The sequence below is a fragment of the Colletotrichum fioriniae genome (genome assembly GCF_027942845.1).
Source record: "Colletotrichum fioriniae strain IMI 355084 chromosome Unknown scaffold_3, whole genome shotgun sequence".
Lineage (NCBI taxonomy): Eukaryota > Fungi > Ascomycota > Sordariomycetes > Glomerellales > Glomerellaceae > Colletotrichum > Colletotrichum fioriniae.
The window spans coordinates 80,945-107,411 of record NW_027076839.1 but is presented as its reverse complement, the minus strand read 5'-3'; the positions used below and the strand labels follow the sequence as shown (position 1 = coordinate 107,411).

Below are 26,467 nucleotides of genomic sequence, written 5' to 3'. Positions count from 1 at the left end.
ATTGCCGACAGCTGTCGGCTTGATCCATCTGATGTTTCCGTTCCGTGAACATCGCGGGACGTTGAGGGAGATGCCAGCGTTATATGTATCGTCACTGAGACGGCTTCGTTTGATCTCCATAGCCCCGGCACGCACCCATGCGGTAACTCTGACAGACGTTTTCGCGCCCGCCCGTTGAGCCTCAGCCAACTGCCATATATGTCAACCTAATCTTAAGACTAGAAACTCCGCCCGTGACCTCCCCGATTGCCCCGGCCTGAGAGAGAAACCTTCTTCAGTCTGCACCTTCTTTTAGTCGCCGTGCCTTGTTTGAACTCAGAATAGGACCTGGATGAGGGCCCTGACAGGCCTCAGCTCGCTTGGTGCCGAATCCAAAGACACGACGAACACGTCCCAAACTCTTGGCACGAGCGCATGAATCGCTCATGGTCCCTTCAGGTCAGAGACTCTAACCAGCAAGTAAGTGGTGGAGTAGCATATTTAAAGGCTGTCCTCGTGCTTCTCTTAGCTGCCAATGTCGCGATCCCGTGGTATTACTCCTCATTGCTCTATGCCAGCACTTTTTTTTCATTTGTAAATCTATCGGTTCACTCTTTTTATCTAGGCTGGTCCAATATCACTTCTCCATCATGCAGTACTACAAGTCGTTCACTCTTCTCTCGTTTGCCTCGGTGGCATTGGCTCAGCAATGTACTCTGCAATTCGATGGCCGTGTCGCAACTGGAACTGAGGCAGAAGCATTTGATGCCGAGAACAACCTCTTCAGTCCGCAGAATGTCTTCGGAGCTGGTTTGAGCTTCAGCAAAGTGTTACAATTGCCTAATGAGGCCAGCTCACCTTTTGACGGTAACGATAATGTTCCCCTGGAAGTTACAATCAGGTCAGTCTAAGTCCAGCAAGATCGGCGTTTAGAGCACCCAGCTAACGATTGCACTAGCGATCAGTCAATCTTCAACAAACAGACGAGCTTTCGACGCGCTGAACTCATCCCATCAAGCAACACGGGAACTGATGAGTCGACGACTGGCCTGAAGACGTTACATTTCAGCCTCTCGAAAGACGTCCAGCGTCCTCTGAATCTCTCGCACGAGTATCAGCTAGCTTTCCTGGAGAGTAATGACTTCAGCACGAACCAAGTCGTTCTCAAGACCGGCACCATCCTGGGTGGCGACGCAACGGTCGACCCGGATACACTGCAACTCTTTGGCAATGTCAACACCAAGCCGGCACCTCCTGTCCTCTTCAGCACCCCCTTCACGGAGAACACCATTCATAACTTTGCCGTGACCATGGATTTCAACGCGAAGTGAGTATTTTCCGAGCCTGGAGTGTGTTTTCAGACACTAATACTTCGTGTAGCACCGTCCAGGTATTCTACTCGACCGATAACAACGACTTGGAGGCCCAGGGGGAACCCCAGCTCAATGATATTAAGGGCCAGGGACAGTACCACTTTGGTATCCTGAAGAAGCCCGTCGGAGGTCAGGGCGATATTACCAAGAATGGGTTTCAGCCGGACGGCATTGATGAGGGCATCGTCTACAGCGGTATTTTCCAGGAGGACAGCACCAACGGCTGCATCAGTCTGGCCCCTTAGGCTATCTCTGACAAACCTGCCCAACTCTATGGGGTCTTGCAGGACACACTATGTACTACTATAACAGATCTTTAGCTTGAGGTGCAAAGGTTTCGACCTTTTGTATATAGGGTGGTTTAATCAATCGGTACAACTGTCTTGAGGTCGGCCTTACTGCGACCCGTGGAAACATGTCGGTGGATAGTGCGGAGTAGTGTAACACTTCTTCCGACGATGCTTTCAGTATTGTTATTCAAGTGAGTCGCGATGCGAGGTCTAATTCATTGGGTATTTTCAATTAAACCAGAGCATTATTGATTGAGCCACCCTGTTGAACCATGCTTGGATGATTTCGCTCTCGACCAAAACACGGTATTTCCGATAGGCGTGATCAAAGCTTTCATCCAACTATGCCTCCTTATGGCTCACCGTAGCAGCCAGTTTCTCATGACGGTTGGCGACCTCTTCCAGCTGCGGGCGTAGAGAGTCAGCCGCCTCCTGCGAGAAGTGACGAGCGCCAACACGGTGCTCGAAGAGCAAGTCAATCTCAGAGTACGTGAGACCAAAGGGCTCCGGAAGACGGAAAAAGGTCCACGTAAGGAAGAGCACAGTGATGCCAGCCCAGAAGAAGCCGCCTCTCGCTCCCCAGTTCCAGTCATTCTTGCCCACAATCTTTGGCTGTAGCGCGTTGACGATGAAGCCTCCGCAGTTGTAAAAGGCGCGAGACAGGGCGACCGTCTTGACACGGAGACGAGTAGACGGCATCTCCGCGACCAAGGTGTAGCACGAGGGACCGACGCTGAGCTGGAAGGAAAAGAGCATCACGATGATGAGGGCTCCCACGGCCCATGACCGTGCTGGCAACCCAGCAGCGTCCTGTGGAATACCAATGCCGCCGATAACGACAAGAATCACAAACATGGCCGACAGACCAGCCAGATACAGAGTGCGGCGGCCGATGTGAGTCATGATGTACCAAGCAATGATACAGCCAATAAGACCGATGCAGTTCTGCACCAAACTCATCGTGAATCCATTCTCCGAGCTGAGACCAGCGTTGATCATAAACTGCGTGCCGTAGCCCATGAACGGCACACCGCAGAAGGACTGCGTCAGCCAGACCATGCACGCGATCTCAGTGCGGCGAAGGTCGACGCCACGGAAGCAGTCCCAGTAGTGAGCGCCCGAACTGACTTCGATCTCGAACTGGTTCGTCACACGCATCATCTCGATGTGGGCGTCCAGGTCAAAGTCGATATCACTCTTTGGCGAGGTCAGCTTGCGGACTGCTTCGCGTGCGTCTTCGAGGCGGTTTTGGCGAACGAGCCACCAAGGGCTTTCGGGGGCGAAGAGCGTGCCGATAATGATGGGAACGGGCCAAACCCATTGGATGGCAAATGCTGCGATGAGTTTCTAGTCAATGGTTATTCTGAATAGTAAAGTCATGCATGCTGGGTTGTCTTACGAATGCGGTATCCCCATTGATTGTCGATTTGAAGAAGCCCTCGAAGCATGCCACTGCTGATGAGCTGGCCGATTACCCAGCACATGTTTCTATGGGTATCAGTTAGCAATGCTGGCAGACTTCTTCGGACGAGAGTCTAATCAAACATACACCCAAGACGTCATGTATCCTGCAAGTCGAATTAGTAAGGAGCCATTGCGCACTAAGATCAAAAGAGAACCGACCTCTGAGGGACATGGGACAGATATCGGCCGCATAGGTAACGGCGAGAGTCTGGAAGATACCCCACGGGATGCCCTGAATCAAGGCTCCGGCCAAGAACATTGGAAGACCGTTTGAGAAGAAGGGAATGAAGACAGCCCCGATCATGGCAACCATCGCAACAATCATAGTTTTCTTGTAGCCAATCCACTCGGTGATGATGCCATTGAGGATGAGACCAAGGATTGAGCCAGCCTGAGTGCCATTGTTGATGATGGTTTGCCAGCGAGCCGAGACCAGAGGGTCACCATTGGCATCGACTTGGTCACCATATCGCTTCATGAAGGCTGGAAAAGCATAGAAGTTGCTCATGAGATTGGTATCATAGCCCTTTAAGAAGTCAGTCGCGTTTTCGCCTTAACCTACATGATGATTCTCATACCTCCATGATGATTGCCAGAGAGATGATGAACGAAAAGAGAATCGCTTTCGGCCAGAAGCGAAAGGAATCTCTCACACTCATCTGACGCTCGTTCTGCATAGCCGTAATGGCCTCACCAGGATTGTTGTCATTATGGTGGCTGACGGTTGGCACCGCTTCAGCGCCCACAGTCTTTGTCTGAGCCATGCTGAAGACTCTTGCAAGAGAGCACCTGGGGGTCTAGGCGACTACGAATGAGGTTATTCCCAAAACCACCCACAACAATGGGACACAGCGTCGCATTTATAGAAAGTGAAGGCGGGGAAGCTGTTTGCAACCTACCATTACCACGGGACGACTTGAGGGACTTGGCGACCCTGAGAGTGCCAAACTCTGAGAGACCAATCCCTACATCAGATTAATCCGACCGCTTTCATTTTAATGCCGAGGCAATGCGGAGAACCCCATAAAGATGAAGGGACAACATTGGCAATCAGACGTTTCGAGAAACCAACGTGCCAACGTCGTACAACAAGTTCAAAGTCTGCCGCATCATATGAGGGTCCCATGGGGAATTCTCCGGGGTTGGGAGCAACGGTCGGTCGAGACCTTTGGGGAAGCAAAGCGACGCGATCATTCGTCCAACGGCTTGTGGGTGTCACCGATCAGATGTCTAGGGCAAGGTTTGAGCGACTTTTCCGCTCGTTTCCCGCCGCCTTTTCCCGATCCGTGGTAGACCGCCCGGCGGGGGGGAGAGTTCTGTAGTCTCTTGGGTCCCGGTCGAACCAACTCGGCCGGGTAACCACCGCGTAGTGGGATACGACCCTAGTCATCTTTGGAAGAAATCGGAATTCTCGACGGAGTATTGCGCTTCTTGCAGTTGCTGCTTGCAATCGCCCCATCTTGTTTGCTTTCTTTTCTGGCTGCGGACAAGGCCACGACATATACACAACCACAGGGCGGTGTTCAGTCCGAAGGGAATCCAGCCCCGCCGCCATGCGGAAACCCTCGGCTTGTGCTGCGTGCCGGTAACATACTCGTCCCATTTTGGACCTTTCGTGACACTTCAGGTCGCCTTGTGATCTGACAAAAATCTCCTAGGGCCCGCAGGCGTAAGTGTCAAACTCGCGAGGGCCTCATCGACTGCGTGTACTGCAACGAGAGGGGCATCAAATGCGATCAAAGACCTCCCGAGGGAGGCTACTATGAGCAACGAGAGGCCCAGCGTAAAGAACGCCTCGTAGAAGAGCGGAACCCATCAATACATCAGCAAAGTAGTTACCACGCAGCCAGAAGTGCATCGTCTGCATCTCAAACTGGTGGTTGGTGCACGCGTTGTGAGGCTACTTCGCATGCCGCCGCCGCACTGCCCAGCTTGCCGGTCCGGCTGGACCTCGTGAGACTCTACTTTGACTACATCCATGACCAGTTCCATTCCCTCTTCCATCGGCCGAGTTTCATCGAGGATGCACTCGGCGACCGAGTGCACCACGGCATTCTTTTTGGTATTTGCGCGCTATCTGCAAGGTGCGTCTTTTCGTATGCTGCCAAGCAGAACATGTGGATCCGATGAGATGGAATAAATCACAACTCTAATGATACCGTAGATTCTCAACCGACCCGGAGTTTGCAGACGTTGACCCTCGAGACAGAAGCCATGCTTACATACGAGCTGCCGAGGCGCTTCTAAATCTACGTGATATTTCTCTGCCAACGATACAACTCTGCGTGTTGATAGGGGCAGCATTGACTGCCAATGGCGATGGAGAATCAGAAAACATCTACTACGGCGTCGCATGCCGCATGGCGCAGCTGCTGGACCTGCCAGGAAGACCGGCTACCAGTCTCCTGGAACGAGAGATCAACATACGGGGTATCATTGAGCCTCCATTTCCCCATTGTTTGGCCGTTGGCCACGTTCATCTGTAACTCTGTTATGCAAGGCACGAACTCAAAAAGCTGACAAGTCGGTTCCCAGTCTGGTGGTCGCTCTGCATGATCGACGTGTGGTCCTCCACCGCGGTGAAGTTGCCCAAGCTGCTCCCGGCGAGATCCGATATCCCCTTGCCAATGGACGATCTGCCGTTTCTCTCACTGAGCCGCAGCGGAGCCGGAGCACCGGGTACATCATCGACGGCGCAAAGCTCCCAACTCCTATCGCAGATGGTGAGGCTTAACAGGATCCTGCTAGATGTCAACGACTTTAACCAGCGTTGCGTTGCGGATAACCCTCCCTGGGATGCCCTCGAGCAAGGCGTTGAGTCTCTCAGCATGAGAATGGAAGACTGGCTCGCCGCTCTCCCGGCGAATATGCGTGATACCCCAGAGAACTTTGCCTGGTTCGCGGCTCGGGGCCAGGGCCGGACGTTTGCGGCCGTTTATCTCGGCTACTACCACTTTGGCCAGCTCTTGTATTATCAGTTCCTCTACGGCGCGGCGACGACGACAGCCATCAATCCCACAGCCTCGGCCTCTGTCGCGAGGAGGGACTCGTACGCGAAGCGCTGCAAGGAACACGCGGCTCGGTTATGTGATATGGTCTACCGCGCCCAGACAACGGCCGGGTCGGACGTGCGGTACACGATGACTGCGCATGTGCTCGTCATCGCGTCGACGGTACAAATTCACACGCTCTTGTTCAGTGGGGATGAGGCGGATATCAGCGTAGCTCGGAGGCGGTTGGAGAGGAATTTCGAGTTGCTGATGCAGCTACGGTGTTACTGGCCGACTACTGATCGGGCCATTAGCCGTCTAAGAGCGTTCCATCAGACGGCACGCACGAGCATCGACACGAGTTTCGTTCTGGACCGTTGGATGTTGAGGTTCCTGGTTGAGTTCGCGGAGCCAATGGAAGAAAAGGAACGCGGAGACGGGGAGGAGATGGAGTCATTGTGGATGGACGGGCCCCCGGTGAGGGGAGCCGGGCCTGTGTAGTGAAGCTGGGGGGCTGCTTCAGGACTCTTGGCCCGTTGATGGAGACAACTATGTTAATGCAGTTGATGTGAAGAGTGTGTTGGCTGCAACATGTGACATGCAAGGCAACTTGCGAAGCGGCTCATATTCGTGACAAGGGTAACTCGTGATGTTCTGACTCCGAGATATTCACCGTTCAACCAACACATCTTCTGCCCAGTAGCGGGGTATGTCTTGGCCTCCGGTGATGTCTCCTTTCCGGCCGGTGATTTTCGCTCCATCGGCGTTCAGACCGGTCGACTGACGGGCGCGCCTGCATGACTCGGGAGGGTCGTTGCTGCAACACTGCGGAGAAGAGGCGGGAAACTCGACGACTTTTCCGCCCCTTGTTTGTCTTGGCTTGACCTCACCGTCTGATGTCGACCCCCCTGAGCCCCTCATTTCGCAATGGGAGCGGGCATCATGTAAGTCGGAGAGTGAGCTACGCATGAGAACGAACGTGCGATAGCCACGATGGCGGGGTCGGATGGATCTACGATGCCACTTTTTCTTGATGCTCTGATCTGTATAATAACGTGCCGCCATCGAGTTTACGTCGCGCCCCGGGCAAAGTCTTGAGAGTGAAGCAGAGTAGCGTTTTCGGTTCTGCCGTTTAAACTTCGAATTCAAGATGCCATATAAATCGCTCAGTCTTGCGGCCGCCATCGCAACCGCTGGACGAGTTGCTGCCATCAGCAATGGACTGGCTGATACACCTCCGATGGGCTGGGTAAGTCGCAAAAATCCGATTAGCAGTGTTGGGATGAGCTCATAATCATCAGAACAACTGGAATGCCTTCGCATGCGATGTCTCCGAAGACCTCCTTCTGGGCACATCTGAGCGTGTCGTCAGCCTGGGTCTCCGCGATTTGGGCTACAATCATGTAGTCTTGGATGACTGCTGGCAAGATGAGAATGGTCGCGATGCCAAGGGAAAGCTCCAGCCAAATCTCGCAAAGTTTCCTAACGGACTGAAATACGTCTCGGATCATCTTCACAGCCAGGGACTCAAGTATGGCATGTACTCCAGTGCTGGTGAGATGACTTGTGCCAGGTTTGGTGAGTATCTCTTTTTTGAGTCTATCAGGATGGTGCTTTGATGAACAACACTGATGCAAGGCAGCTGGCTCTCTCGATCATGAACACGATGATGCTCAGAGCTTCGCGTCATGGGGCGTCGACTTTCTCAAATACGACAACTGCTACCATATGGGCCGCATGGGCACACCGCAAATCTCCTTCAACCGCTTCAAAGTCATGGCCGACGCCCTCAACGCGACAGGCCGCCCCATTGCCCTCAGCCTCTGCAACTGGGGCGAAGACTACGTTCACACGGTTCGCTACCACCTCATCTCTACTATTCCTATATACCTTCAACTAACACTCTCGTAGTGGGGAATGTCCATCTCAAACGCATGGCGCATGTCAGGCGACATCTACGATGCCTTCACCCGCCCCGACGACCTCTGCAGTTGCAACCAGGCTGCGGACCCCTTCTGCATCGCGCCCGGAACCCACTGCTCCGTCCTCTTCATCATCAACCGCGTCGCCACCTTTGCCGACCGCGGAATCCCCGGCGGCTGGAACGACCTCGACATGCTCGAGGTCGGCCAGGGCGGCATGACGGACGAGGAATACAAGGCGCACTTTGCCCTCTGGGCCGCCCTCAAGTCGCCGCTGATGCTCGGAAACGATTTGCGGGATATGCCCGCCGAGGCGCTGAGTATCGTTAACAACCCGGCCATCATCGCCATCAGCCAGGATCCCCACGGCCGTAGCGCGTTGAGGGTGAGGAGGGATGTTGGAGGGGATCTGGTCCCGGACGAGTTTGGCGTTGCCGAAGCGCAGGTCTGGAGTGGGCGGTTGGAGAACGGGGACCAGATCGTCATCTTGCTCAACGCTGCCGGCGCGGAGATTGAGATGCAGTCCTCGCTCGCGGAAATATTTGTGGCAGATGGGCCTGGAGGTTCGGCGCCGCAGGTGAAATCGAAATGGGCGGTCCACGATCTTTGGGCCGATAGGATGCCCACGGACATGGCTGAGTCGCTGTTCACGGCTGAGGGCCACGATGCGCGGGTCAAGATTCTACGGGATGCGAAGTGGTATAATGCTACAGAGACTCCTTACGCTCTCGGTTTGGAGAAGGAGGACCCGAGGTTATTTGGTCAAAAGATTGGCGAAGTCAAGGCCACAGGTGTGTTGAAGGCTTCGGTGCCCAGTCATGCGGCCAAGGTGTTCCGTTTGAGGAGGATCGCACAACCTGGAGATGGCTTCAAGGCCAAGAGCCATGACCGTACGCAAAGAGCTGTGAAGGACGAACTATGAAGTGGCTTGGAGTCTTTAACGTAGAAGTCGAGAAAAACTTGGAAGCTCGGCGACGTCTGCGGGGAACACTCTGTCATGATCACTGAAAGGGAATTGGATCAGGATGTGAGATACTATATAAATGCTATGAAGGATAATGGAGTACCCTGCGGAAGGAAATACTAGAAACCAGAGAAAGAAAACAAAAAATAGATCTTAGAAAATCCAACCGGTCATCTAAAGTCACCTTTCGTCCTCAAAACTCACGGATAGTCGACATCTTCGACTTCAAGAAGCCAACCCATCTTTAAGTAATGGGACGAGCAATGTAAAAATTACATCACTTCGAAATCATCTCACAGCCATGAAAAACTGCAAATAGGAGCTACGCCATAAGAAACTACCTAGAAAAAGTGATTGAGCAATGCTATCATCTACTCCACGATACAAAACAACTCCAAAGCCCTCTGGATATTCACGACTAATTCAATATCAAGCCCAACTCTTACTCTGTCAGACAACGACAATGAAAATCAACACATACCAACCAAGAGAAACGTCCGCAGAGACTGCCTTGATTCAACTCCCGCCATAGACGCAGTCAAATTGTGTTCGGACCGGCGCAGACAGACTAACCCAAGCCCTCAGGCGTCGCTGCTACGAGACAGCATCTACGACATACTCCAGGAGCCCAAGCTAAAGCCCAACAAACACTCTTTCCAAGACAACCTACCCAGCAGCAGAGACCACAGAGGCCCCGCCTAGGGAGCCGATATCACTCCCATCACATCGGGGCCTCTCTTAACCCCCCTTCACCTGACTCTGAGCTACGCTTTCCAAACTTACCTGTAACCCCGCGGCCCGATTCACCGTGTTCAAAGGTATCATCATCACGAAAGGCAAGGCAAGAACAGGCGAAGTACGCATCAAACTCACCCGGGGTGCAATGGACATGGTACTCTACGAAACCCCAAGGAATCTATTCTTTCTCTCTCTTTCCTTCTCGCTACTTCCTTGGACCCAATTTGACGGAACAGCCTACATGTATTGTGGGACGAACGTGATCCGAGCCCCTGATCCGCCGAGCAGCCGGACTCGCCTATTCAAGCATGTCGTGTCTCGATCCCGAAGCGCCCCCGGACGAAATTCGTCACGTCGTTCTCCCCTCCAGGGAAGGAGGAGGAGAGAGAGCTCCGTTATCCGAGGATGAGAGGTCTACCGAGATGAGCGGTAACCCCACCGTCAAGGTCTGTCGATGATTATCCCTCGACCACTCGCTCGGTCAGCCCTGGGGGGTTCGATCGATTGAAAACCGCGGAGATGATGGATCCGGATCGGCGTCGTGATATGAGAACATTCATAGTCATGAAACGTTCCATGGAAAGATCTCAGAGTAAAGTGCCGTCACTGGAGACGAGCAAATTATGGGCTGTTCCTAGGTTTCCTGGAAACGATACTTCCATAGGTATCCTATCCAAAGCCATGACGCGCTCGACGGGTACATGTCGTTGAGCCACGATACGGACGAGATGCAGTCAACGTCCCTGATCAAGTGTCACCCGCAAAAGTGCCTAGCCGTTCAGTCGACAGCTGAAGTATCGAGTCAGCCCCTCTTTCCAAGAAAAGCCACAACCCTGAGGAGAATTTGTCACCAGGTCTTGCAGATGCGAGGAGCGTCTAATCTGCTGAGAAGCCAAGCAACTAAAAGAGGCTGCAAGATGTGGCCCGAGGCGTTGCAGTAACAGAAGGTAACTGCTCTCTTCACACCCCGCGCCCCCTGGACTCCCCAATGAGCTTTGCAAATCCCACGCCTCGAGTTGTTCTATAATCAGCTCCTTGCTCCGTGGTAGGACACAGTGCTCGGGTACATCCGTACATGAGGAGGAGGAGGAGACAGGAGGGAGGGACGAGGAGCGAGAGAAAAGAAACCAGGACTGGGATCGCCGCGAGGGCACAGCAGAACGCCTCACTCCCTCGGGGCTTAGGTGGCCAGAAGAGGTTGGGCCAATGGAGGACCTTTACGAGCGAGACTGACTCTGATCGAGACCTGCAGGGTGTTGGTGGCATGCCTGGCCGAGAGATTGGTGGTAGAGCTCAGAAGGCTGCTGTGAGAGCCACTGTGACCCATGCTATACTTTTGGACCACCATAGAGCCGATTGCGCTACAGAGGACAGTGATACCTCGTATGAGATAGCAGGCAGGGAAAGGCGCGATGGCGAGGTCCCAAGGTCGTGCGGTTTGGGATTGAGTGGCATGCCTTGCAGCAATGTCGTCAGACTCGTATCTTCCCTGGAGGACATCACCCAAGCCGTCGTGCTGGGACCGGACCGTTGTGCAGAGTCTCCATACAGGTCATGCAGCCAAAAGAAAGCCAGCAAAAGCATGCAATGCTATACTGTACAGGGTAATTAGGTTACCCGGACTCCGTCTGTTCAAAGGACGCGTCAAATTAGGAAGCGCCATCGCGTACTCCGTAGATCCCGCTGTCTGTTTGGTGCCATGGAGCTCCCAACCAGCGGGGAGGGAGGTGTGGGAGTGCTACTGAGCGCGGTTTGCGCCTCAGCTAGGCATGTTACTTACCTTGGACCCAAAGAAGAGGATCCGTGTGTGTTGAGTTTCATGGTATCCGACTTTGTTTTTCCCGCCCTCGGATGTCGCGCTGAGCAGCTGGGGCGGCAGATTGGCTCAAGGGGACAGGTACCATGGATCTTTGGCTAATTATTCCTTGTTTCGACTCTTCAGTCTGTATCGATGAACAGCCGTTCATCTGTTCCGCAATCGGAAGTGAGGCATCAGCCAGACACGGCCGCAAGGTCAGGTCGGCAGTCGATGAAGGTGGAGTATGTATGCGTGAAGCGCGGCAAGCAAGGACCGCATGTTCAAGCTCTTTGCATCATCTGATGAATATACTTGCTCGAGATGATGCAGCTTCCCACCGCTCTCTGCCATACACCTGTTGTCTGTGTCGGTATACGGGAACATGCAGATGCCATCAGGGACGGCTTAGAGGGAATCCGTCTCCTGCGCTTCGTGCTTATTCCTGATGATGCTCTCCTGGCAGGCTGGCCATCTTGGCTCGCCCACACCCCCAGAGTAACGGTGAATTGGGAGATTTTCTCCCCCCTGCACCCTAGCTTTTACAGTTCTGGGCCGATCGGATGGAGTCGTCCCCAAGGGCCAAGGCAAGGTAATGCTTGCCGTCGATCTCTACTGTGTTGTTGCCGCTGGTCACCCGTTCCCGAGGGACTATTGACCAGGTTGGTCGTTCGTCTAGGTAGTCTCGAGCGACGAGCATCCCAAAGCATACTGTCCTCTCCACCCGCGTGAGTGCAAGCTCGACTAGACCTGGAATTTGAAGCACTCTGGATTATTAGAGTCGACCCGTTCCGGGCACGACGGAAACGCGAAACGTAGCCCTCGAGTGGCTAGTCCTGGCGATCATTACTTCTCCCACGTGGTCGCAAATCAAACAAAAATCGGTGAGGCTAATGAGCTATCGACGCGGGACCAATAGCACAGGCAAGCCGTGGGCGGTGGTAGAAGGTGCGAAGACCCAGTCGAGATTGCGAGCGGCAACTTCACGGGTTAGCCAAGCCAAGCCATTGGGTTTCGTGAACCCCCATATTCACATGAGAGTGAGACTGGAGAGTCGAGGGGAAGAAGCGGACTAGGATCCTGAACGATCTGGAAGCACGGCAGGCCGGTGCTATGTCGCTCAAGATATCGCAATCAACTGTGTCCGTACCTTGGCCCACTGCGTCCACAGATTAACGCAATGAGCCAAGCCGTGTTGGCGCTGCGGCCACCCGTGGCACCCTTGGCCGCGTAAACAACAGGCTTGTTGATGTCCCATCGCTAGAGGCACGAGTTACCGAACAGGGAGGCCTAGAGTTTGGCAATGACATGTTCGTAGATGAGCTAGCTATTCCGTTAGCCTGTCAGCATCGTCCTGGGCCACATAAATGGCGACAGAATAGGTCGATGGGCTCGCAAAACAATCCGAATGCTGGTTATCCCCATGCTGAATTAGCTCCTCACGACACGTTCTAGTCCAGTAACGCCGAACGCCACGAAACGCCTTCGTTTCTTATTCCAACATCTCTCCACTTACTCATATTATTTTGGAAAGTTCTTCTTGGCCGACTGACATGACACAAACGGGGAGTCGGGGGCGACTCCAGCATTGTCAGTATGAGAATCCCGAATAAAAGAAAATTTGGTCGTGTCACCAGACCTGGTCTAAACGAGAGTGAGGGACGCTGGGACGGTACTCCGTACAGAGTACGGAGACGCAATGCATCACATCTTTGCAAGCATCTACACAGTAGATGATCCTCTTGTATTCTTTTCTTTTTGCTGATTGGTTGCACACGCCTTGCTGCAGGATCGTGGAAAAAAACCAAGATGAGGTATGCTGGCGGCAACCCGCAGAGCTTCCAGAGACTTGAACGGTGCGACCACTGTCATTTGCGTGCCATACTGCTGTGCTACGATCCTGGCGCCCGCTCTTAGTCGGCTGGAATCACGGGTGCTACCACGAGCTCCAGCATCGCGTTGAGGAGATGACGATGCCGTTACCGATCAGACCCAAAATACAAGGATGATGTTGTCGGGTACGACAGGCGACAAGTCAAGTGTTCAGTCCACATGCTGACGGGGCCTTGTCGCGCGTTGTGTAGGAAATGCTGTATCGAAATTTCCTAAGATGGCGCTGTCCAGAAAACGCAGTGCTATGCCGCGCGGCATCAATTGAGTCGAGGATTCGGGGGGGGGGGGGGAAAAACATAGAATGATTTGCCCAACGACAACCAACGCAATCCGACGTATAACGCTATACGCAATACGGCTGGCGAAGCGCCTACATCTTGCAGTCAAAGAGCGCAGAGTTGATGTTGATCTTTTGAGGTGTGCGCCCGATATGTGCCTCCGATATGTGCCTCATTCGACGGCAGGGCAGCACGGAGTCCAAGTTCGCCCCCCCCCCCCTTCAGATCCAGCAGTTGGGGGCGGGTAGTTGAGACAAGTGTTTTGAGCCTGGTGTCTTCGATCCACGAACCAGTATCCGAAGGACTGGTTCGTGGACACCAAGTGCATTGGCTGAAATCGCATAATAAGGTCGCACAGGTAGTCCGGGGCATACGTCGTATAACGTCTTTTGCCGAGTGCGCATGAGTAGTAATAATACGCTGCCACACTGTGGCGTAAAGGAAATGGTCCATCGAGTAACATTGTATCCGTATGCTGTCTTTTTTCGACCTGAATTCGTTCTACTGTCAGGTATATCGAGCCCGGATAACGATTACGATAGTCGTCACCCGGAGAACAAGTTGAAGGAGCGGGAAATCAAGAGCCTGGCCTGGGGTTGCTCAACCTCTTCATACCGTCATGGGATAAACAGCCATTGCATGAGTTGATGGTTTTCGTGAGGCTGCCAAGAGCGTCGGCAAGAGCGTGAGGGAGGGAACCCAGAGATGTGGTTATGCCGAAGTGTGTGGCTGCTGTGCTGGTAACAAGGCCGTACTTGGAGTAGATTAGCGAAAGTGAAGACACAGCAGCAGCCATCATCCGTATGCAAGCCGACGACTGTACCAACCATACCGAAGGTAACCATCGCTTAGCAAGCAAGGCCCTCTTTCGAGCCCCAGGAAGTTGTCCAAACGACATGACGGTAGCACAGGGCCACATGCTCGGCATACCAACCATAGCTCTATCCCAGTTCGGAACACAGACCAATCATGGTGTCTCGAGCACGATCAGTCACACTGCCGCCTCCCGCACCGAAGAAGGATGTTGCACAGCAGTTGGTGGTGGCAGGCGTTGAAGAAAGCGGTCGTATCAGAAGATGGTGTTGCGAGGGTGAGCGCAAGATCTGCTTCAAGGCCAATATGAAGGTGCATGATCTTGTTAAGTGAGACCTTCTCTCCCACACTCTCTCGATCATCGCCTTCATCCCGCCGGGAAGCTTTTGCGGCTAAATTCGTCGTTCCCGATCTCAGTTGATAAGTTGAGCTTAGTTGAGCACACCGGAATGTAACCTATTAATCGATATGCATGAAGCGGCAAGGCACTCTGCTATGCGAATGAAGGAGTACAGAATTTCTGCGAAAACGAATTAGGTAACTCTCCATACCTAGCCCAGCCTTGACAAACACAGCGTCCAGTACTGCAACGCGCTCCCGCACATTGGCATGCGGTCGGGTAGGTGGTCGACAGCAACGGGGTCATAATCGCTTCTTTGAACCTGTTCGGCATCGTTGCTGGTGAACACTATCTTGGATGACGCGACCCAAGACATGATAAAAGAATGGCCCAGGAATGCGCCCCAAGGTACATGTTTGAGGGGCTCGGCTGTCAGGCTCCTGGGAGCGCTAAGGTAGTTCGTGTTTAGGCTCTCAAGCAACGACTGTGTCCTGTTCAGCCAAAGCCTAGAGAATGCCTCAGCTAATTACCTCGAGTGCTCCTGTAGCGTCGCCCTGGTTGCCGTCACTATGGAGTACGAACAATACCATGCGTACCATGGTGCCTGTCATGGATGCATGTGAGAGGATATGCTGCCTTCAACTGGCGTGGTCGATAGCAGAAGGATGTATTCATCATCATGATGACCTGGATCCATGGTGCTGGGCCTTCCGCTACGGCCACGAGGTGGGCCCGAGGAGGAATGTCTCGCATCACGCAAATCAGGATGTCGAGGTTCTTAGTTCTCGGAAGCGAATCTGCAACATGCGGGCCTCGAGGTAAAGCAATGAAGGTAAGGTACCGATTGTCTGCCCCTTCCCACCCTGGCGGGATGACTTGCATATCAAAGACAAGGCCGGGCGGACAGGACAAGGTGACAAGAACGAAGCAGGTGGATTGCGGATGGCAAGATTGTGCCAGGGCACAAGTGGGCAAAGTTGCACCAAAGATGAAGTGGTAAAACGGTAACAAGCGAGAGACTGTCGGTGAGAGGGCGGGCAAGGCGGGCTTGCGTGCGTCGCGCGAGATTGGCTGAACTAAGGTAGAAGAGCACGCTTTCCAGGGCCATGGTAAATGTCGTGGCGAGAGACAAGTCGGAGCTAAGGTGTGATACCATGATTGGACACCTACCACACCCGCAACCGCACCCGTAACCGCACCCGCAAGCGTATCGGCATGAGGCGGATATGCCATGATGAACGGACAGTAGACCGGAGCATGAGCGGTAGAGTCCGTGGGCCTGCGTTTCGTCCGCTTCCATCCACTGTTGCCAATGATGGTGCCGAGCTTGCTAGGTAGGGGAAGCGGATGGGCACTATCTAGACAAGAAGAGGGGAGGCGCCCGAGGTCGATGGTTACGGCCGTAGGCGAATGGTAGTGTATTTGCTCTAGGGGTTAGGCGGCCGACTGTGATGGTGGAGATACGTACAAATAGCCCTTGGGACAGGCCAGTAAGCATACCTTAAGCAGGCTCTACCTACCTTACCTTGGAATACCGGCAGAAGAAGAAGATGGTGTATAAGGTAGCGTGGTCGTGTGGTGTGCATGGGTAGGTAGGTACCTTAGGGAGCACGCATGCGGCATCGAGTGGTAGATTGGAGTGAGAGAAGGCGAACGAGGGAGGATTGGGAGGTGAAGATAGCGACGAGAACAGCGTGCTGAAGTCGAGATGATGACGATAACAACTGGGCCTGGGAGGATCCATCCATGGATGGCCCTGTACAAAGTAGTACCTGAGGGATTAGCTGGGCGCCTTGAGGCGAGGTAGACTAACGAGGGGCATGTCGACCTCGTGGAGTACCCGTGGAGGAGGCTCTAGAGGAGTCGAGGCTCGTGGTGGGGTTTTTGCAAACCCGGGATGAATGCTTGTTTAGCAAGCAGAGTGCAAGTGTAGCCGAAGCGGAGGCGGATGAACAGTAGTAACTCGGATGTAGAAGAGGATTGAAACGGCGGGCTGCAGAGAAGGGCTCGTTGACTCGTTGGCTCCCACACTAGGTAGGCAGGCTCCCTCGCAGGCGAGGGAGATGTAGGATGCGGCGCCGCAGCAAAGGGAGAGGAACGGAGAGGAGAGAAAGCTTGATGGTTGAAGCTTGTTGGTTGCTTGACGAGGCCACTGGAGGGCAAGCCGCAAAAGGATGGTGAGAAGTGAGGAGGGAATGTCAGGGGGGACCCTACTCTCCGGGACCTGCAGGACGGGACTCGATGAAGGAATAAGAAAGGTGTTAGCGGCAGAAGCAGGGAGGGGGAGAAATCATCAGATGTTGGACTTGTGGCGGTGATGATGCGTTGCTGCTCGTGGCGGTGGTGGTGGTGGTGGACGTTGAGGTGAGGCCGTGAGGGAGGAAGATGTCGCTGCAACTTGAAATTGTGTGGAAGATGCGCGCGAGAGGCAAGGCCAGCGGTGATCAACATATCAACCTAAGGTACCTTAAGGTAAGGCACATGGATGGTCAAGTGCGAGATCTAAGGTATCTGGGCAGGTACCGGTACGGATACTTTGACTTGGGATCTTCCTGCCCTTGAGAGAAGTACCTACCTGCGTACCTACCTTAAGGTAAGGTAGCTACGTACATGACCTTTTCCTCCAGTTCGGTGTGGGAATGGAACTTGAAGAGATTCGAGGAAGGAAGGGAGTGAGGCAGGGAGGAAAGACTACGTAGTAGGAAGGCATCGTGCGGTGTGCCTGCCCGCGCTTGACTGCCCTCACTACCTTACCTTAAGGTATGTACGGAGCCCAGTACACTGGTACATCTATAGATCACTACCTTCCTGCCTATTCGCTAGATCAGTACTCCGTAGGTGCCCCCCCCTTACCGGCCTTGGGCTGGTACGGATACCTAGGTAAGATACTGTTCTCAATTTTTGTTCCTTACTTTACCTTACTTACTTTAGCTCAAGGTAAGGTACACTACATAGAGAACAGTCCGTTAGATGGAGGCGAGTTACTATCGGCACAGGCAACGCCGCCATGGCAGTCCAGGGCACATGGTCGCTGAAACTCGCCTGATGTCTGCTGGAAACCCGCCGGGACCAGACTGACAGCGGCCCTTGCCTTGCGCTATCTGTGTCGGGGCTTTGGGGGTGGTGTTGATGCCGGGACTTTACCTACCTTAGGTAAGCCAACGACCTAACTCCCCGCCGTCCTAGAAGGTACGTACTGTAGATAAGTGAGAACCTTTCATGGAGCAAGGAGCCTCCGTCATAAGGTATGGTAGTCGCCTATCTGCGCGAGTCTGGAACCTTGCCTTCCATTGGAAGCTCACATGGAAATGTACCGATACCTACCAGGTATCTGCGTACCTACCAAGTAAGATACGTGCCTACCTACCTAGGTACCTTACCTTACTCCGTACCTAGGTAAGGTTCCTTAGGTGTGGTCGATGCTCAGTTCCTCTGAGATGTAAGGCGTGAAAGGAAAGATCGGGTACAAGGTTCCTGCCTCACTCGTGGAAGGTGAGGTAAGGTAAGGTAAGGTAGGTGCAGACGTAAGGTACTTGGAGGCTGAAGGGAAGGCCCGGCGTCCGATGTACCTTGTAGTTTTGTTCCTTCCTCAGGTTTCCTCAGGTCAGGCCCAGGGCAGGTCCATTCTTGGAAGAGGTCTGTCGTCCTCCTTCCCGCCCGCCGTCGCTCTCCTCCCGCGCGCACTAAGGTACCTACCTAGGTACATACCCTATGGTAAGGTATGGTACCTAGCGAGATGGACGACAGACACAGACATGGGACCATTTCCTCCTCCTCCTCCTCCACTCCAAGCCTCTCAGTCTCACCACTTTACCGCTCTCCAAGACTTCAACGCTCCGCTACCGTCTGCCTCACCGTCCCCGCCATCACGGCCGTATGCGTCTCTAATTGTCATGCTTCTACCGACTACCATCTGCCGCCGCCTTGTCTGCCACTAGGTAGCTGCCTCGGCGCCCGCCTTCCGCCCCCCTCAATGTCGGCCAAAACCTCCCTCATAGGAACACAGCGCTTGCGAGCCAGAGATTGGGTGCTTACCCCCTCACCACCGCGGCACCGCCTGTCTGCGAGATCTGCAACAAGGGTTCTCCTTGTAATCCTCCTTTAGCCGTCGATCCAGTCTTCTCCAAACACCCAAGTCTTCCAAAGGGGGGCAATGGAATGATCCCACGAGGCTTGAACCTGGTCTACCTATCTGACCAACGTACACTACGCTACCACCGACGAATACGCATACGTACGAATAATACGTCCCGGCACCTACCTAGCCTTGTCATTGCTAGTCCAGCTTCGCTCGCCTGTCAATGTCATGCCCGTTATCAGACATGGCGATAGCATGGCTCCTGGCCCCTGAAGCCCGAAGGAACCTTCCTCTCGAGAGTCCAGTCGCCTCCATCTTGGCAACTCGAGTTGCCCTCTCAGACTCTGACGGTCAGACGGAGCCCTATCCGCCTCACTTGCGCTACTCTGCCCACTACCGGTGCCAGTCATCGCCTTACCGTCACGAATTACCAACTTAGTCGTCACCCTAGTCATGGCGACCAACCCAGGGGCGCCTTAAGCCAAGCCTTGTGAGGGTGTCATTGTAGTCACCTTCTTTGCCGCCTATCGTTCAATATCTCTTCAACACAATTTGAACAGAGTCACGGACCGTGTCTTCTGCAGGAGCGACTCGCCAGATCAATTCCTGTAACACCCGCCGCCGCCCGCCAGATGTGTGTGTGTGTGTGCGTGTGTGTGCAGTCTTAGGTTGTGTACCATACCTCACGAATGCGCACATCGCTCCCCGGACCTCAGGACTGGGATGTCCTCATTTTTGTGCTCCCAGCCGTCAGTGCCGTGGTATGGATGGAGGCCGTGATTGCACCCAACATAGCACAGGCAAATGGCAGCCCACTCCCCTTCCGGAACGGCGCTCTCGAGCGAGATGTCGTCTGGCCGACTGTCCGACTGGGAACACAAACCCCACGAACCTAAGCAAGCCAAGCAAGCACCAACGACAACCGAGAGAATTGCAACTACTGCCGGGCACTTGTTGCTTCGAGCCTATCGACAGCGGTCGTGTGCCATTTGCTCGCGTCGCTTGCGAATGCAGCCCGCTGCTCGCTCGTCGGCAACTCGCTCTGAGCTCATTCTTTGCTACACCAACGTTTTCGAAAAAGACAGCATTTGTATCTTTGCCATGTTGGACTGGGTCTAACGAGGACGCTGCGGCGGGAAGCCACCAACCTTTCCAAAACCACCCACGTTGAATATAAGACCGCAACCGTTCCCAAGCTATCGTCGACGTTGAGCCATCCCATTGCCTGCCAACTGCGAACCAAGCATCCGTCACTAGCCACGGCCACTGGAATCTCTATTTGCGGAAGCTCAATCCGTTCTGATTCCATCACCAACTGGTGTCGGTCGCCGTCGACAACGCCCACACCCCCTGCTGGCTGTCATCGACCCATCGTAATTCACTTTGCGGCATCGCCCGCCTTTCCCATCTCACCCCAAGCTACCGCCCGTCAATTGGAATTAGGTGCAGTCGTCTCAGACACGAGTCTCACGCTTGTTGACTCTACGACAACCACTAGGAACGAACCGACAGCGGCAAGTCCACCAAGCCAGCCCACTAGGCACCTCGTGAAGAAGGCCCATCCAACGGGGAGGGGAATTGGGTTGTGAACAGTAAGTCTGTGCCTGACATGACAGCGAGACACGGACGCTACGGAAAGAAGTTGAGTTGACGTGCGGAGGCGGGCAGATAACTAGCTAGACACAGATCCGTCTATTCCCGTACAAGACGGCCGCCAATTCTCAGGCCCACGCCGCCAGGCCACGCCAGGCCTTGCCAATTCCGTGCCGTGAGTCTTGAACTCTCTTTTCTGGACCCCTTCCACGTTCCCCCGGTTGAGCCAGGCATCTTTGCTTGCTCTGCTCTGCCCAAGCAATAAAATGGCCGGCCATGGCGCCAATCCGTCCCGCTCTCCGGCGTCAAGGCTTACACGGGAGACTGCCATGGCTTCTCGAGTCCTGGGAAATAAGCACAGTGATGGCTCGTAGTCCGAGACGGGTCGCAAGAAGACCGGTGTCGATTGGGTTTCGGTCCGCCCAGATTTGAACTTCATCGGCGTCAACCAGCAGAGTGGCCTCAGCATTACAGCTCTAGATTGTTTCCTCGGTGACAGCTCTGGTCGAAACCCCCAACATTTCCCTCCACACGGACGCACATACACACATACACACACACACACACACACACACACACACACATACACGCACTTGGGTCCTTGTGGAGGCATGTCGACCGGGGCGTTCGTTCAGCTGCGCTGGGGGGCCCTGCTCAGGCAGAAATGACGAGGATTCGATCTCAATCAACTGCCCGGGTCTGCAAAGCCGCCTAGCTTTATTGGACCATCCGACAGGCGTCGCCGCCTGGCTTGCTTCCCGTCGTCGATCATCCCGTCTCTAGCCTCTAGTGCAGCATTGCTGCCTCCTGCTGGCTGCAAGGGGGTGTGGTGTAGTAGTGTATGCGTAGGGACCATGGAGGGGAGCCCGAGTGTCAATACACCACTGAAGGCAGCGAAACCCCGGCTTGGCCCTGCAAACATGCTTGGCTGGGCTGCGATGGGCTGTGGTGGGAGAAGATCGAGAAGTCAAGGTTGAAGCAAGAGGTTGAGATGGCAGCAACACATCGCCGCCTCTGCCTCTTTCGATGCCTTGTGCATCTGTGCATCGCCGACCAATTCTCGACATGTTCAGTGTCGTCAAGTCTCCAGCACACGCTCCCCTCATCTTGTAACGACCTGACCCGACAGCCCTCTCTGTCACCGCTGAGGTTACAATCACGCTATTCTCCAGCGGGAGGATGAATCCACTGATCGCCCCCGGGGCCGAGTGCTTCACCTGCACTATTAGCAATTGGGCTGACCAATTAGTGGTGACAGGAAACATCGAGAAAGAAACGAGCAGGGCAGGGCAGCAAATGCCAGGGGCAGGGCAGGAAAGCTCCGAGATCAACCCCCCGGTGAGGCACAGAAATCCCATGGCGTCTTTTTGACGCTCGCGTGCAGGCAACAGGCAAAGACAGAAGCTCAGAGGAGAGGCAGTGTTGTGAGTGTACCTACTCTACTCGTACGGCAACAGAAACCAGCGCAAGCCTCGCTTGAGCCCCCTTCACCACCACCACCACCACTCGATGTGTCCTTGATCGTCTAATACAGACTACCGGTAGAGAATATCACGCGTTATTGATCGACCCTCTGAGACCAAGGCGAAGGAAGAAATAAGCATATCCAAGGGGGTGCAAAGCAGTTTTGTCTGGGTTTCTTCGCATTACCGAGTACCTCGCCGTTTATCGCGACTGTTTTTTATTGTTTTTTGACAGCACTCCCAGTCGGGACAATTTACGCCCACTCCACAGCGGCATCAGAGATCGTCATTTGGCAGATGCGCCCCGGAAGCCCGAGCAGCCGAAGCGACACCGGCGAGTGATTTGACCCCCAACGACCTTTTTTTCGGTCGAGGCGAAGCAGTACCGTACCAGTCGTGTAGGTACTGTACGGATAGGGATACCTAGTAGTATTATACCTTGCTGGGCTCAAGATCTCCATAGATCTCCGTCGGCTTTCATCTCGGCCGCGGACGACACCGGTCCAACCCAACGCTCCCAGGCCCTGCTGTTGGTTGTTGTACGCTCGACCGGCGCAGACATTGGCACATTGGATTTCAGCCTCCAGAAAGCACGCTGATCGTACGCTACCTACGGATAAACCTGCCTACCTACCTAGAGGCGGGCAGGCCGCAGACCAGATATCCAAAGACGATCGTGAGAGACATTAGGTCGAAGCCGGTCCGGTCCCTGGATCTCACTCTGAGTTTTGAATCAGATGTAAGTCTCATCTTTTCTATACCCAGGTTGCTGCATCCCTTCATGCGGATCTCCCGATCTCCTCCATTTTCCCACATCTGATCTTCCACCGGCTCCCGTGCTTTTCCTGGTAGGTGTCTAGGTATGATGATGGTGCCATGTTGGCAAAATGTGCCCTCTTTCAGCTACACTATCTGTGGCATGGGCTCACCAACCTTGCTTCATGCGCTTCTCTCACTCTCTCTCTCACACTGTACAGCCAGTCTGCCATTCTCATAGTCTTCCCTCGTCTGCCCCCCTCTCACATCCCCCCAAATCACCCCCGTTTTCAAAAGGCACGAGCACACAGGGTTGGTATTGGATGACGGTTTGGTTTAGCCTGGGGTATCCCTCGTGTACATTCACGCTTGTACATTGCCTGACAGGTCTTGTGCAAGGTCTTTGGTGGTTGAGGGGGTGCGGACGGACGCATGCAAGGGTTCAGCCGGTCGGTAGTATCCCAAGCCAGATCCAGTGACACTGGAGCGTGCCGCTTGTATCCCGATTGCACAGACTAGCACCGCACCCCTCCATGCCGTTAGATGAGCCCCGGTCCGTCCTAATCCTGGCCACATGCCACAGTCGGTCTACGGCCATTCCTCTCGTTCATCCCAACCATCCCGCTCATTGGGTTTGCTGCAGCTGCTCACAGGAGCTATGGCCAATCACAGTACGCTAACCCATGGTTCGCAGACATCAAATCCCATCTACCAAGTACTGCGTACAGTACCTATCCGTACCAGCTCCAGCTGCGGTTGATCGACACACGCCTCGAGCCTCTCTCTCTCTCTCTCTCTCTCTCTCTCTCACACACACACACTCTCACACTCACTCTCTCTCTTCTACGATACCCCCCTTCCCGCAGTCTGTCTTTCACTCACGCCTTCACCCACTCACACACACTCACATACACTCACACACATACTCACACACTCTCTCTTTCTTTCTCGCTTCGTCTCTCTTCAGTTCCTCAGTTGTCTGAACGCAAAAAGTCAATCTGAAGCTCTCCCGCCCTACCAAGCGTGCATCTTCCAATATTGCAAGCAATAACGACAAGGGCCGATCGCCTCGCTGCTTATATGTTTCCTACCAGGCCAACTAACACGGCAAAAACTTCACTTCGGATACCTAGAAACACCTGTGCCTGCGAGTCTTCTTGGTTGTGCCGTACATCATCTGTACGTAAGGTACCTCACCTAGCAATACCCCGGTACTGCCTCTTCTGCGCTGCCGCTCATCACGGTCGATCTTGACGCGTGAGTCCCCTCCATAATTCCTTTTTCTTCTCCTCAATCTCAGTCTTTCTCTCTTTTTCTGCCATCTTCTCATCCATCTATGGATCCAGGCCCCTCGTCCTGAGCTTCCTCATGTACCCTGCCATTTGTCATTCCCCTTCTTCTTCTTCTTCCTGCAACGGCCGTTTCCTTCTTTCCCTATTACGAACGGTCTCTCCCCTTCGGTCTCCCTGCATGAGAGACCTTTCTCTCTGCTTTGCTTCTCGCTTTTGACACCACAGCCCCGTGTCTTGCCTTTCTTTGGGCTAGAAACTGGTCAAGCTACGGTACCTACCTACCTATCCGTGGTGTCTGAGTAGGTAGCAAGCAAAGAGCATTTCACAAAACATGGGTGACAGCCTTATTCCCTTGCCACACCCCCAAATCCTCTACGAAGCAAGTCTCTCCCCTCCCCCCAACTGCATGCCAACTCTTGCCAGCTGAAGCGGTTCCTATACATCATCATCACCATCTACGAAATACCTACAGCCACTCAAACACGCGCAACACCCTTCCTCAATGAACAACTGACTCCCGCTCCCCCACCCTTCTCTCTTCAGATGAATGAGACTTTGTTGCTCATAAGACAACTGGAACCTCGCATCCCCAACGGTGGTCCCTATCCCTGCCCAGCCTTGCCAGTCCTCTACAAGAATCCATAACCACGTTCAGGTTGCTTCCTGTACGGATACCCTTACCGTACACACCCCCCTCCCCTCATCCCCACATATGCCACCCGGTCTTGAGTCCCTCTCCTTGCCCGCTTCTTCCTCCGCCAAAAGCTACCCGTGGACCAGATTACCTATCTCCACTGGCTAGGGAAGGACGCAGAAGCCTCTTCCAAAAGAAACGACGAGGGGTACTACTGTAAGGGAGGGTAGTCGGGATCCCCAAGACGGAGCTATTGGTACGTGAGCTTTCTGTTAGTGCGGCAAGCAGACGAAAAGCAATATCCATCTTCCCAAGGGCCCTGTTCCCTCCCGAGTGGATCTGTCCGGCCGAACCTCTCTGTCGCCACAGACTCGTCGTCGTCGTCTTCCCTTTCGACACTCATAACACACGTACCGTACCTGGCCTGCAGGGAGACGGACGACTCTGCCATCTCTCCATCAGACCTGGGTATGCGAGAAATGCAACACCACTGCCCCGTACTTCGTCAACATTCCTCATCTACCTCCTTCACCCCCGCAACAAAATCAGCGACAAAGTCTGACTTTCTGAGTCCCAGTCTCGTCTCTCCCTCTTACTCCCCATCTCATACTCTCTTTCTAGTTTCCCCATTTCCGAGTTCGCCTAACCCGTTCATGACCGGTGAGTATCCTCACACTCGATATTCGGGCACTTTCTGGCTTGGTGGACCACGCAAAACCTGCTGCTCTTCTCGCCGAAGAAACGCACGAGTGCTGCGGGATCTTTGGCCTTGTTTCCTTCAAAGGACGCTTGTTTTAACTCTCTGGTTCTCACGAACAGGTTCGCCATCACCCTGCAGGACCAACGAACGAAGCACGGTTCAGCTCTACGTCTTTGGCATCGTCAACGGATTCAGTCTGTTTGTCAACGGCCTCCAGCCCTGATTGGACACACCACTGGCGAACACCCCGGCCTAGACGGTTGAGTACGTGATTCCTTCCTCTGCCTGCCTGCAAGCAGGTGCATGGCCACCACGAACTCCAGCAAGAAGCCGACATGCCACTTGCTGCACCTTGCCGTCCAGCCAGCAGTTCTTGCGAAGGAGCATCAACGCTCCACCTTGGGAACATTCAGGCTGACTTGCGTGCCAATGAACAGTTCCAGCACAGCATCTTCTAGTCGATTACCAACGCGTTGGAATTCTTGGGTCATCCCGAAACTTGATCTCAGATTTCGGTTTGCCAGCGTCCCGGCGACCAATGACAGGTGCATCGGTCTGAGTTCACTTCGCGCGACCATCTGCTCTCAAAGAGCTGAGCTTGGTTTAAGATTGCCGCTCCTGGGTATCTTCTCAGCCTTCTCGCTTTCTACATTTCTCCAACTTGCTTCGCTCTTCTTAACCTGGTATCGTCACCCGGCCCGACCTCTACAGCTCGTATTTCGATTCCAGTCGCGTCGAACCTCCACAATAATCAGAGCAGCCGATCTTCTCAAATTCCTAGCGCCACTAGCCAGCTCGGAAACGCCATCCACATATCTGAGTACGGTGTCTCAAACCAATCCTGCCGGGAGAATCTCCTGAGACTGACGTTCCTCTACTAGGAATTCTCCCTTCCCTCGCACTCGTCCTTGGCCTGTTCAATAAAACTCGCCCGGACTCTAATCACAGCAATCTCAAGACACATCTCTCCCTTCCTCCCTTTGTCCCTCGACGGTCCCACAAGGCCATAGTCTCTTCCTGTCGTTGCAACACTGCTCCCGAAACAGTGGTTTGCATTTTCCCGACACCAGACCACGCATCCTTTCCCAAGTGCACCCTCTTCTACAGCTTGA

General features: G+C 54.0%; 4 protein-coding genes across 4 annotated transcripts; 3 read left to right on the top strand and 1 right to left on the bottom strand.

Moving 5' to 3' along the window:
- Window positions 1-629: 629 nt before the first annotated feature.
- On the top strand, window positions 630-1,597 carry N0V96_002922 (uncharacterized protein; the record flags this gene model as incomplete). The annotated part of the gene is made up of 3 exons (XM_053189929.1): window positions 630-880; window positions 938-1,306; window positions 1,360-1,597. The coding sequence occupies 3 exons, from the start codon at window positions 630-632 to the stop codon at window positions 1,595-1,597; spliced, it is 858 nt and encodes a 285-aa protein (XP_053052852.1).
- A 387-nt stretch (window positions 1,598-1,984) lies between these two features.
- On the bottom strand, window positions 1,985-3,870 carry N0V96_002921 (uncharacterized protein; the record flags this gene model as incomplete). Its single annotated transcript, XM_065756671.1, has 5 exons — window positions 1,985-2,976; window positions 3,042-3,130; window positions 3,192-3,210; window positions 3,266-3,632; window positions 3,685-3,870. The coding sequence occupies 5 exons, from the start codon at window positions 3,868-3,870 to the stop codon at window positions 1,985-1,987; spliced, it is 1,653 nt and encodes a 550-aa protein (XP_065614438.1).
- A 1,788-nt stretch (window positions 3,871-5,658) lies between these two features.
- On the top strand, window positions 5,659-6,597 carry N0V96_002920 (uncharacterized protein; the record flags this gene model as incomplete). Its single annotated transcript, XM_053189931.1, has 1 exon — window positions 5,659-6,597. The coding sequence occupies one exon, from the start codon at window positions 5,659-5,661 to the stop codon at window positions 6,595-6,597; it is 939 nt and encodes a 312-aa protein (XP_053052854.1).
- A 649-nt stretch (window positions 6,598-7,246) lies between these two features.
- Window positions 7,247-8,940, top strand: N0V96_002919 (uncharacterized protein; the record flags this gene model as incomplete). Its single annotated transcript, XM_065756670.1, has 4 exons — window positions 7,247-7,345; window positions 7,398-7,674; window positions 7,739-7,950; window positions 8,008-8,940. The coding sequence occupies 4 exons, from the start codon at window positions 7,247-7,249 to the stop codon at window positions 8,938-8,940; spliced, it is 1,521 nt and encodes a 506-aa protein (XP_065614437.1).
- Window positions 8,941-26,467: the final 17,527 nt, after the last annotated feature.